Below are 12,937 nucleotides of genomic sequence, written 5' to 3'. Positions count from 1 at the left end.
CTTTGAAGTATAATGCTGATCATTTGCTGCCACCTGCAGGCTAATATGGAGAAAGTAGGACATGTAATGTGCTAACTTTCTTGGATTCTAAATATAAAATCTCAAGGTCATCTTGGAGGTCCCAAGGCCAACTGGGGCAACCTCATGCCCCCATTTTCTGAGCTATTCTCTTTCCCTGCTACTCTAACTGAATACGTGGATGATATTCGAATCCCTTTAGATTCTTTCTGGAATTGGGCAGCTATGCATAAAGCATTGTTAGTAATCAGATACTGAAGTTTCCTGATTAAGTAGATTTGCAAAAGGCTGTTTATGAAAAAGTATGGAAGAGTCCTTGTTATTTAAGCCATGGTTTAGCATCTGAGTTCTGGGGTCTTGGGGGGTGTCTTGTTCTAGTTGGAGAAGTTGAAAGGTCTGAGGAAAACATTAAAAATAAATAATGTTGCCCTGGCTGGTGTGGCTCGGTTCATTGGGTGTTGTCCCCTGCACCAAAGGGTTGCTGGTTTGGTTCCTGGTCAGGGAATATACCCCGGGTTGGGGCTTGGTCCCCGGTAGGGGGCGTGCAGTAGGCAGCCAATCAATGTTTTGCTCTCAAGCAATGTTTTCTCTTTTTCTCTTTCTCTCTCTTTCTCTCTCTCTAAAAATCAATAAAAAAAATCTTTAAAAAAATCATGTTTATAAGGAACTCTCTTATGGTTTTTTCTGTGATGCTTGTATGATTGCTACCTGTATGCTTGTCTTCCATTTTCAACCTCATACTCCTTTGTAATATAACCTGGTGTCGGGATTTATTTGCAAGCACGTGGACCCGGGATGGTTTCTCACAGCACCTCGCAGCGCCGCCCGCAGTCTGAATCGTCCGCACTTGGATCCGCGGTGTCACTGCGAATAGCAGGGGCCAGGCCAGTGAGGCCTTGGTGCTGAACTGCAGGTTGAATTTGTCCTGAAAACCATCGGGGTCGCCTGAAGGATTTTACCTGGGGAGTGACATGATCACATTTCTGTCCTAGAAACAGTACCCAGGCACCCTGTTCCCAGCTGCTTCGGGGGGATCCTGTTATACTTGGAGCCTCACCACCCCTCACTGTCCCTCCCTCCCTGGTGTTGTCTGCAGGAGAGGGCTCACCCTGGTCTGTTGGCCACTCCAGTTTGTGGCCTAAATAGTTTCACGTGTGTTACTGTGATGCCTTTGGCAATTCTGTGAGCACCTTTCAGTAGGCACTGTTTTGATATTGTTATACTAGTGATTGATGTTATTGTAATTACTAACTACCATTGTGCAGTTAACATACAGTAGGCTGTGTAGCAAGTGTCCTTGTACCTTTTACCAGATGTACACACATGTGTGTCATTGACTCACCCTCCTCGTAGCCTGGCTGCTCGCTGGCGCCTGTTGAACGGCGTGGTATTCTTCCTTCTTCCTGTCCGTCTGGTTGGTGGCTAGTCTGTCATCGCCTGCGGGCACCTTGCTCTGGTTGGTGCCACATGGCTGCCATGGCTGAGCTGGCATTTCCAAGGGATGATGTGGGGGGTGGGGTGGGGAAAAGCCATGGTGTCCGTGATGCTCAACAGTCCCCCACGTAAAAGCACCTGCTGGCTGCCGTGGGAGACTGAGCACACGCACCTGTGACAGGGGGGCACTTGTGACAGGGAGGCACCTGTGACATGGGGCACCTGTGACATGGGGGCACCTTTGACATGGGGGCACTTTGACATGGGGGCACCTGTGACATGGGAACACCTGTGACATGGGGGCACTGTGACAGGGGGGACACCTGTGACATGGGGGCACTGTGACAGGGGGGCACTGTGACGGGGGCACCTGTGACGGGGGCACTGTGACAGGGGGGCACTGTGACAGGGGGGCACCTGTGACGGGGGCACTGTGACATGGGGGCACTGTGACATGGCACCTGTGACGGGGGCACTGTGACATGGGGGCACCTGTGACATGGGGGCACTGTGACAGGGGGGCACTGTGACATGGGGGCACTGTGACAGGGGAACACCTGTGACATGGGGGCACTGTGACAGGGGGGCACTGTGACAGGGGGGCACTGTGACGGGGGCACCTGTGACAGGGGGGCACTGTGACATGGGGGCACTGTGACAGGGGAACACCTGTGACATGGGGGCACCTGTGACATGGGGGCACTGTGACAGGGGGGCACTGTGACATGGGGGCACTGTGACAGGGGAACACCTGTGACATGGGGGCACTGTGACAGGGGGGCACTGTGACATGGCACCTGTGACATGGGGGCACTGTGACAGGGGGGCACTGTGACAGGGGGGCACCTGTGACATGGGGGCACTGTGACAGGGGGGCACTGTGACATGGGGGCACCTGTGACATGGGGGCACTGTGACAGGGGGGCACCTGTGACAGGGGGGCACTGTGACAGGGGGGCACTGTGACATGGCACCTGTGACGGGGGCACTGTGACAGGGGGGCACCTGTAACATGGGGGCACCTGTGACAGGGGGGCACCTGTGATGGGGGGCATTTTGACATGGGGGCACCTGTGACAGGGGGGCACTTTGACATGGGGGGCACCTGTGACATGGGACTTGTGACATGGGGGCACCTGTGACAGGGGGCACTGTGACATGGGGGGCACCTGTGACATGGGACTTGTGACGGGGGGCCACTGTGACAGGGGGGCACTGTGACAGGGGGGCACCGTGACATGGCACCATGACATGGGGGCACCTGTGACATGGGGGCACCTGTGACATGGGGGCACCTGTGACATGGGACCTGTGACATGGGGGCACCTGTGACAGGGGAGCACTGTGACGGGGGGCACCTGTGACATGGGGGCACTTTGACATGGGGGCACTGTGACATGGGGGCACTTTGACATGGGGGCACTGTGACATGGGGGCACTGTGACATGGGGGCACTGTGACAGGGGGGCACTGTGACATGGGGGCACTGTGACAGGGACGGACGGGCAGACTGTGACACAGGAGTAGGATATAAGGGCCACGAGGAGCTTGGTGAGCAAGATAAATAATATGTAAACGTGGTACTTTAAAAAACTTAAAGTAGCTCATAATGAGCAGAATACTAACGTTTTAAACAAAGACAAGAGGAGGATCAGTGCTGTGCAAAGCTGTTTTGGAGCCTGTGGCACAATTTGGGTATTTGGTTCATTGTAGATTCTTTGAATTAACTTTGATTTTTACAAATGATTGCATTAAAAATTAAAATTGCTCATAGTGAGTTTTTTGGTGCCCCTTAAATTTTGCACCCATGGTGTGGGGGCTCCCTGGTGGTGGGCGGAGCGAGCACAGAGCTGCTGCCTCCCTGGTCTTGTGCAGGAATGCTGGGACTGTGGGCTCTTCCTGCAGGAGGAGCAGGCCCGCTCTGTCCCAGGGCAGCAGCCCCCGCTGAGACTGGTCTTAAAGAATGTGGAGAACCGCCGATAAATTTAATGAATCCCTCAAGGAGTATAGTGAGACCATGGAGGACATGAAAAAGGACCAACTAGAAATTAAGCATACACTGACTGAAATAAAGAATAATTTACAGAGATCCAACAGCAGACAAGAGGATCCCAAGAATCAAGTCAAAGATTTGAAATACAAAGAAACAAAAAATACCCAACCGAAAAAGAAAAAAGAAAAGAGATTCAAAAAATATGAAGATAGTGTAAGGAACCTCTGGGACAACTTCAAGCGTACCAACATCAGAATTATAGGGGTACCAGAAGGAGAGAGAGGGCAAGATATTGAAAACCTTTTTGAAGAAATAATGACAGAAAACTTCCCCCACCTGGTAAAAGAAATGGACTTACAAGTCCAGGAAGCGCAGAGAACCCCAAACAAAAGGAATCCAAAGAGGACCACACCAAGACACATCATAATTAAAATGCCAAGAGCAAAAGATAAAGAGAGAATCTTAAAAGCAGCAAGAGAAAGACAGTCAGTTACCTACAAGGGAGTTACCCATCCGAATGCCAGCTGATTTCTCAACAGAAACCATGCAGGCCAGAAGAGAGTGGCAAGAAATATTCAAAGAGATGAATAGCAAGAACCTGCAACCAAGATTACCTTATCCAGCAAAGCTATCATTCAGAATGGAAGGTCAGATAAAGAGCCTCACAGATAAGAAAACGCTAAAGGAGTTCATCACCACCAAACCAGCATTATATGAAATGCTGAAAGGTATTCTTTAAGAAGAGGAAGAAGAAAAAGGAACTCTTACCATTTGCCACAGCATGGATGGAACCGGAGAGCGGATAAATACCACAGGATCTCACTCATTTGTGGAATACAATGAACAACATAAACTGATGAACAAGGACTGATCCAGAGACGGAGAGGCATTGATTGGACTGTCGGGCCTTGGAGGGAAGGTAGGGGAGGGTGGGGGCAAGGGGGAAGGATCAACCAAAGGACTTATATGCAAGCATATAGGCCTAACCAATGGACACGGACAACGGGGGGGTGAGGGGATGAGCGGGGGGGGGGGGTGGGGGGTGGGTAGAGGGTACACATATGTAATATCTTAATCAATAAAAATATATATATATAAAAAAAAAGAATGTGGAGAGTTCACATGGGTGCTGGTCTTTTCTCTGAATATACACTTTAGGGGTTGCTAAGGGGACCTGGATACACACACACACACACACACACACACATGTACAGGGTGGGGCAAAAGTAGGTTTACAGTTGTGAGTATGCAAAGCACAGTTTATTCTTATATTATTTAACTAGAGGCCTGGTGCATGAAATTCATGCATGGTAGGGTCCCTAGGCCTGGCTGGCGATCAGGACCAATCTGTGGGGTGATTGGCGGGGTGATCGGGGCCCCTGCTTGCACCCACCTTGGCTGGCCTGGCACTGCCCGCTTGTCGCCCCTGCCCCCCACTGCTGCCGGTCACCTCCCTCTGTGGGACAACCAATGGGGCGATGGGGGGGGGGGCATTGGCACCCACCTTGGCTGGCAACCTGGCGCCGGCTGCTCGCTGGCCCCACTCCTTGCTGCCACGGTCGGGGCTTGTGGGCTGGCGGCAGCTTCTGCATTGAGTGTCTGCCCCCCTGGTGGTCAGTGCATATCATAGCGACCGGTGTTCCATTGTTTGGGTTGCATATTAGGGTTTTATTATATAGGATTATTGTATTGTTTTCCATACAAACAACTATAAACCAACTTTTGCCCCACCCTGTATATGAGTGCATCACACACACACACACACACACACACGCTACGAGAAGGTGTTTCCTACACCCACTCCCTAGTGGAAGGAAACAGGCCGAGTGCTCAGCGGTTCCCCCTCGCCGCGGGGTGCAGTGTGGGTTCACAGCCAGAGGAAGCTAGAGCCTCCTGGAGCGCCCCCACCCACCCCCGCTTCCTGAGAATTACTAGTGGTGCCGAGTCACTGGTTTAGGATGGCAAGCCTCGCCAAGATTTCATTCCTGGCCTTGTCACTCCTCTGCTTCGCAGTGACTATATCATGACTGAGGACATGAACAGAAACTGAGCAAATGCTGTGTTTTCTAAATTCCAGCTTTGGCAGAGTCGAAGCTGGTGGTTTTTCGTGGTTAGCGCCGAGCCTCCTGTGGCCCTTTCTGGGCAGCCTGGGTTGGTTCAAGGGGCAGACAGATGATGCGTGGTCCACCCTCACTGCGTGACTCTGGCTGGGTCGGGGGCGGGCGTAAAGGAAGACTGCGCTCAGCTTGCATGTCTTACAGCCTTTCTTTGTAACCCCGACAGGTCTGCTGAGAACAGACCCAGTCCCCGAGGCTGGAGAGGATGCTGCTGCCACGATCAGTGTCACGGAGACCCTGTCTGAGGAGGAGCAAGAAGAGCTGAGGAGCGAGCTTGCAAAGGTAGGGGAGCATTCCCTCCGGAACTTGCACTTAAAGCAAAGCGCCGTTTGGTTTTCTGAAGCCCTTGGTAACATCTTACAGTCAGTTCCGAGGGAGAGAAAGCAGCGTGTGTTCACTTGTCCTAGAGCGGGAAGAGCAGGTGGAAGAGAGAGAATCACTTTGTTTTTGCACGAGGGAAGGTATATATGGGTAACGTGGGTCTGGAAGGAGGGTGATGAGAAATGGATGAGACGTGTCTTCCTGGTTTGATACCCTTGGCTTTTTGTCTGCATCCATGACTTTGTTCTACCCTGGGTTGTGGTTTGGATGTAGGCACCTTTGAACCTTTTCTTTCTCTCTCTCTCTCTCTCTCTCTCTCTCTCTCTCTCTCTCTCTCTCTCTCTCTCTCAGAATTAACCATTTATAGTGTACAGTTCAGTGGTGTTTAGCACAGTCACAGTGTTGTGCAACTGCCACTTCTGTCTAGTTCTGTCTAGTTCCAAGCATTTCCAGCACCCCCAGAGGAGACCCACATTCATTAAGCGGGTACCCCTCAGCCCCTGCTGATCTGTTTCTTTGGATTAACCTGTTCTGGGTATTTCGTAGAAATAGAATTTTTCGACATGTGACCTTGTCCCTGGTTTCCGTTCAGCATGCTCGTGGGCGTCCTCCTCCTGTCCCATGTGTTGGTTCTTCACTGCTTTTCATGACTGGATGAGATCCCATCGTCTGAATCTGCCGTATTTTGTTTATCCATTCATTCATCCGTGGACATTTGGGTGTTTCCACCATTGACTCACAGATACGTACTGAGGCATATTTGTGTAAAAGGACTTGTTTGCGTACCTAATTTCAATGCTTTTAGCTATAAACTTGGAGATGCTGTTTCATATGGTTATTCCACAGGACTCTTTGGGGAGCCATCAAAACTGTTTTCCGCAGCAGGGACACCATTTCACATGCCCATCAGTACGTCCTTGTGGCCAGCGTTTGCCATTCTCTGTCTTTTTTATTATAACCATCCTAGTGAGTATTAAGTGATGTCTTGTGGTTTTGATGCTGTTTCACTAGTGACCAGTGCTATTGCGCATCTTTTCTCGTGCTGATTAGCCATTTGCATATATTCTTTAGAGAGATGTATATTCTGATCCTTTGCCCAGTTTTTCAAAAACTTTTTTGGTCTTTCTGTTGTTGAGATAAGAGCTCTTTCTGAGATTTGCAAGGAAGTGTGTTTTCTCCCTCCTGTATGGTGCCTTTCTTTTTCTCCATAGTGTCTTACTGCACAGAAGTTTCACATGTGATGAAGTCCAGTGTAGTTTCTCTTTAATTACTGGTGTTATATCTAAGAACTTATTTCCAAAACTCAGATCATGAAGATTTATCCGTGTTTTCTTCTAAGACTCTTAGAGCGTATATTTAAGCCTTTGATCTATTTTGAGTTAATTTCTGTATATGGTTTGTTGTCGTACAATTGTTCCTAGTACTATTCTCTTTTAACCTGTAAGGTCAGTAGTGAAGTTGCCACTTTTATTTCTGATTTTAGTTATCTGTGACTTCACTTTCATTTTTTGTCATTCCAGCTAAAGGCTTGTCAATTTTGTTGATTTCTTTAAAGAACCAGTGGGTTCCTTGATCTTCTCTGTTCTCTGTTTCGTTTACCTTCACTCTTACTGTTCTTATTCCCTTCCTTCTGTTAGCTCTGGGTTTGGTTGTCTTTTCTTTTTTCTAGTCCTGTAAGCTATACCATCACATTGACTTGAGTCTTGCTGTTTCCTACGTGTAGGCCTTTAGAGCTGTCAGGTTCCTTTGGCGCCCCCCTTCCCTGCGCCCCGAGTCTTGTGTTGTGGTTTTGTCCATCTTGACCTAGATAAGATGGACAAGTTCCTAAAAACACATAAATGGTCATAACTGATGCTCCAAAAACACAGAAAACCTGAACAGACCCACAACATGTAAAGAGATTATATCAGTAATCAAACAAACCTCCCAAAAAAGTACAAGACCAGATGGTTTTACTGGCGGATTTTACCAAACATTGGAAGAATGAATGCCAGTGAATTCTCCCACAAAAGAGAAGAGGTGAAACCTTCCCCACACATTCTAAAAGGCCGGGACTAGCCTGATCCAAAAATGAGACCCATGTCAGCCTCGCCGTGTCCTGCCTGTGCTCGGGCTTCCTCACCGAGGTCTTTCCCGCTCTGCTCCCGGGGTGCCTCAGCGTCTCAGCCAGAGACTCGAGAGAGGCCTCGATGAGCCGGGCACCTCCTCACACCAGGCACCTCACTGTTGTTGGCCACATGGGGGGCCGCTGTCCTTGGAGCCGGGCCCACTTCCCACCACCTCCCTGAGGCTGCTCAGTCAGCACCAGGCCCACGGGGACGTCCAGGGGGCCCGGCCGCTCAGGGAGACAGTGTGATTTCCTTGTGGCTGTGGCTTTGGCAGGCACTGGGTGGCGTTTCCCATACAGACGCAGATGGTACATGCAGAGAGGCTGGGTGTTGTGCATGTTTTGGTGGGAGATGGAGATTAGCTTGGGTTGAGTTTGCAAATACCGGGTTTTACGGGCATTCGAGGAGCAATGTCCAGCAAGACATGTGGGCCAGAGGTCAGGCGAGGGATGTTAGGATGATGTGAATATTACCTGTGAAGGTTTGAGTCCTAAGCCTGGGAGACAACTGAGTGAGGATGTACAGGGACAGGGGAGAGGGTGCAGGACCGCTGAGGGCACCGCCACATGGAAATAGCCGGAGAGGAAAGAGAAGCCTCACAGGAGAGAGGAGCACATCACCATTTATTTAACAGCGTAGCCTATGTTATATAGCAAGAGACAGATACAGTGGTCAAACAGCGTTTCGAAATGACGTGAGGATTTGGAGTACAGTTTTGCACTAACAACCTTACCTCGTCGAATGACCTTGCTGTGTTCTCACCCCAACCTCTTCCTGCAGGTGGAAGAGGAGATCCAGACTCTGTCTCAGGTGCTGGCTGCGAAGGAGAAGCACCTGGCGGAGATCAAGCGGAAGCTGGGGATCAGCTCCCTCCAGGAGCTCCGGCAGAACATTGCCAAAGGGTGGCAGGACGTGACCGCGACGCCTGCGTACGTCCCCGACCACACGCTGGTCTGGAGAATTAAAGGGCGCCTTTGCCCCTTTTGTCTGGGGAGGGACTAGAAAGGCAGCGAGGACGGTTCTGCAGCTTGTCTTTGTACTAAGCCGAGTCCTTTCCCCTAGTTCTCAAGTGTACCTGACTCAGTCCTGTGACTTCAGCCTTTCAGACTGTTGCAGGGACTAGAAAGAAAACCAGCCTCAACATGAGTCAAGGAAATATCGTTTAAGTTCCAAAAGCGTTAGGTGTTGATTTGCCAGATCCTCACATGGCATTTAGTTCTCGGAGTAACAGTATAGAATGGGTGATGAGAGAACCCTGGACCAGGAGATGGGACCAGGGAAGTCGCCAGTCACATACCTGTCAGAAAGGGGGAGGCAGGGTCCTTCTGCCCTGCTCTCCTCTTCCCAGCAGACTTGCGGGTCAGCACCTCTGACACGTGCTGGCGACAGAGGCCCGCCCCTTCATCTTTTAGTCATTTGGTTCACGGGATGCATTTTGTTTCCGACACGAGGAGGAGCACAAGTCTAGCCTTAGGTTCCGAGCTGTGCTCTCTGTCACCTGCATTCAGTCCCACCTGCTGAGCTGGGACCCGCAGCAGCGAGGCCCACTGATCTGTCATGACTGCGCCAGGGTGCCCACCCCCCGGGCCCCCTTTCTGCCCAGACATGGAGGCAGTGGGGAGACACGCAGGAAACCGTTAAACTGTGTTTGTTTTTCATGTTGATCGCAAAAGGGTAGTTCTTTCCTACAATGTGGATTCTGGACCCCTTTGCTGTGGGTACCGTATCCTTTTGTTCTCTTGCTGTTTTCCCCTTTGTTGATCCCTGGGGAGATGAGAGAGGGAGGCGGTGAGTCATCCCTGCGTGTCCCAGCCAACATCACAGTCGGGTGTCACGGTTATTCTAAATATCAGACCTTGAGGTTCTCTGGTGAGAGTCCAACAGCCCTTATCTGGTGGCTCTGCAGACGTGCAGCATTCAGCTATTCTTTATGCTCATTTGGTTCATTTGGATAATAAAGTGCACGTGGGCCGACCTTGCTTCTGGCCCCTTTTTAGGGGAGAAACTGGTAGAAGGTGTGTGAGGAATTTGATTTCATTTTTGTTTCGTTTGGCTTACCTGGCAAAGGCAAGGGTAAGAGGTGTCCTTTCTTTCAGCCTCTGGCTCATTGTCACTGTTGCTCCGGGATTACTTTTAGCCCTCACCTTAACCTTGGCCTTTCCCAGGCCTTTGTCCTTCTGGCTGTCCGAGCAACGCAGAAGGTTGTGTCCACAGTGATTGTTAAGGATTTGGATGCCATGATGAGGCCGACCGGTGGTGGGGAAGGATTTTAGATGTTCTAGAAATAAAGGTTCACTTACTTTTCTTTGATCTGTTCTGTTCTACTTCCATGCAGATACAAAAAGACGTCTGAAACCTTATCTCAAGCCGGACAGAAGGCATCAGCTGCTTTTGCATCGGTGGGCTCGGTCATCACCAAGAAGCTGGAAGACGTAAAGTACGTCCTGTTTTTTCTGGCTCGTTCTATGGCTGAGGCAGATGGCAATGTGCTGTGGGTGCCTCAGTGCCCCGGCTCTGATTCCTGGTAACCCTGGATTCCGTGCCCGGGCAGCAGCACGCCTCCAAACCAGGCCCTGCCGGTCCCCCAGGCCTGGCCCTCTAACCTTTAGGTATAATGTTCACAGTAATCGCCTTATGAATTCATTTAAAGTTCTTGAACAATTCTGGTTGTGAACTTTTGTCCTTTGAGTCCTTCCTGATCATATGGAGTTAGTATGTCCCTGTGGTCGCAAGTTGTAGTCGTTGGCCGAGCGTGGTGTCTCCCTGGGGGTGAGTCCAGGAGCACCAAAGTGCATGTGTGGCCTGAGACCTGCCTTGCCGTCTCTGTGGTGCGTTTTCACACAGCAGTAACACTGTAGCACATTCACCTGTGCACGGCTATGCACTAATTTATAAGCCGTATCTGTGTTCCTGCTTATGCCCAAATCTTGATTTTGCACTGTTGCTTTTTATTTTGCATTTCTGTTGAGTCTGCAGAATTTTCCTGGCCATGTTGATAAACCCGCTTCCCGTGTGTGCCCGCACCGCCTGGATTAGAGTAACACTGGAAAGGGCGGATGTGGCTTTAATTGGCTGTGCTTCTGTTGGCATGAATGACTTGTTTTAAAAACAAAACCCTTAGATTGCATGGCTCTGTGCTCTTCATTTGTGGGGACAGATTTTACAACCAGAATTTTGTTGGCTGGACAGCTTTGGCAATCCGGGTATTAGTAGCCTTTGTACGAAGAATGCCAAAGAACTTGCTCTTTGCATTTGTTCTGCCGTTGTCTTGAGCATAAGGTGATGAGTGCAGCGTCCTTGAACCTGCTCACGATGACAGACCCCTGTCATGCTCTCAGCTCCTGTTGTGCTGGTTCAGCTGTGTGGCATTTCAGAATCCAGCTCAAACCTGACTTTGGAAAAGGGGGCGATTGAATTGTTTTAGATTTACCCGAACTTCCTTTCTTTTTTAATGCTGGCTCTGGCTTCTTGCAGATTGCAAGCCTTTTCCCACTCCTTTAGGTAAGGAGCGTCCGCGCCGTCAGGCGGCTCAGCTGTCGTCTGACGCGTGTGCTTCCTTAGGTTGTGGTGCGGAGTTGGATGGTCGTGTTCGTCCGCTGCCTGACTTTCTTGCATTTGGAATACTTTCCTCTCTGGTGCTGTTCCTGTGTTTTAAGGGAGGGTTTCTTGTAGACCATGGGTAATGAATTGAAAGAAGTGTTGGACATTGTGGTTCAAGGGCTGTGCATATGATTGACATTTCTTTTTTACTTTCATTTTTTTAAAGAAACCTCTCTGCCATGGTGTGCAGAATCCCTCCCTTCTAACATCTGACTTTGTTTGGTGCTTTCATTTCTTTGGTACCCTCGTAAGGATGTGTCTGCCTGCTCCCACGTGCACGCGTGCCGGCCTGGCTCGCACTGGCAGTTTCCGTCTCCTACAGCACACTCCGAGTGTTCTTTATGTATGTGGCAGACTATACATACGATAAAATGTGTGTATGGTAAAACACACATAAGATAAAATATGCTATTACTCTGCACTTTTTAGTACCTATTTTACTAGCTTAAAATTTTTACTATTATTTCTTTTCTGTCGTTACATTCTTTAGCTGTGCACACAGGGACGTTTCCCGGGCGTTAAAGGGAAACTAAAGTCTATTGGGCCAAAAGGGAAGGCCCATCAAAAAGATGTCAGGCCAGACGGTGCCTTCCAGAAGGAGCCACCGCGATGCTGAGGGCACCGCTCGCCTGCCCGTACAGATGGCTGCGCATTAGTCAGGAGGCCAGGGTGGAGGGGTCCTCTGAGGGCAGGCAGAAGGCTGAGTGGTCGCCATCTCTGTCCTGCTCATGCGAACGGTCTTCTTGGTCACTCGCTATCCAGCTGTTTGTCTTCTTAAGCAAACGGGACTTATGGCCGAGGCCCTTCTGTCCTGGGGACACAGCCCTGCAGGTCAGAGTAAACGACAGGGATAAATGAAGTCTAAATATTGAACCATATAGAGCTAAAATTGTGCTTTAAAAAAGCAAGAAGTCAGTGATACGGGATTCTGTATCTTCAGTGTTCAATTAAAAATGGTGTAAGGCAGTGGTCGGCAAACTGCGGCTCACAAGCCACATGCGGCTCTTTGGCCCATTGAGTGTGGCCACGAAGTTTCAATCGTACTGTACTGCGCGCCCGCACGTGGTGTTTTGTGGAAGAGCCACACTCAAGGGGCCGCAGTTTGCCGACCACTGGTCTAAGTGATAGAGACTAAAGAAAAAAATACAAAAAGTCAATGAAAACAAGAACTGGTTTTTTGAAAGGATAAACAAGATTGATGAACTATTAGCCAGACTCACCAAGAAACAAAGAGAGAGGACCCAAATAAACAAAATCAGAAACGAAAGTGGAGAAGTAACCACTGACACCACAGAAATACAAAGGAGTGTAAGAAAATACTATGAACCACTATGTGCCAACAAACT

The 12,937-nt window shown here is 49.8% G+C and overlaps 1 protein-coding gene across 6 annotated transcripts in view; it reads left to right on the top strand.

The window, feature by feature from the left end:
* TPD52 (tumor protein D52) overlaps positions 1–12,937 on the top strand; it is a gene marked incomplete at its 5' end in the record, with an annotated part of 74,431 nt that overhangs the window by 48,867 nt on the left and 12,627 nt on the right. For 4 of the 6 annotated variants that reach the window (XM_081111339.1, XM_081111338.1, XM_081111342.1 and 1 more), the window contains 3 exons: positions 5,729–5,844; positions 8,772–8,920; positions 10,327–10,428. In XM_081111339.1, coding sequence (XP_080967465.1) covers positions 5,729–5,844; positions 8,772–8,920; positions 10,327–10,428 — 367 coding nt within the window. Of the gene's footprint in view, positions 1–5,728; positions 5,845–8,771; positions 8,921–10,326; positions 10,429–11,465; positions 11,493–12,937 lie in introns of all 6 variants that reach the window. The other 2 variants (XM_081111337.1, XM_081111340.1) reach the window with 1 other exon arrangement.

This window comes from Myotis nattereri, assembly GCF_964212035.1.
Source record: "Myotis nattereri genome assembly, chromosome: 17".
In the NCBI taxonomy this organism is placed as follows: Eukaryota; Metazoa; Chordata; class Mammalia; order Chiroptera; family Vespertilionidae; genus Myotis; species Myotis nattereri.
This window is presented reverse-complemented; position numbering and strand designations above follow the sequence as displayed.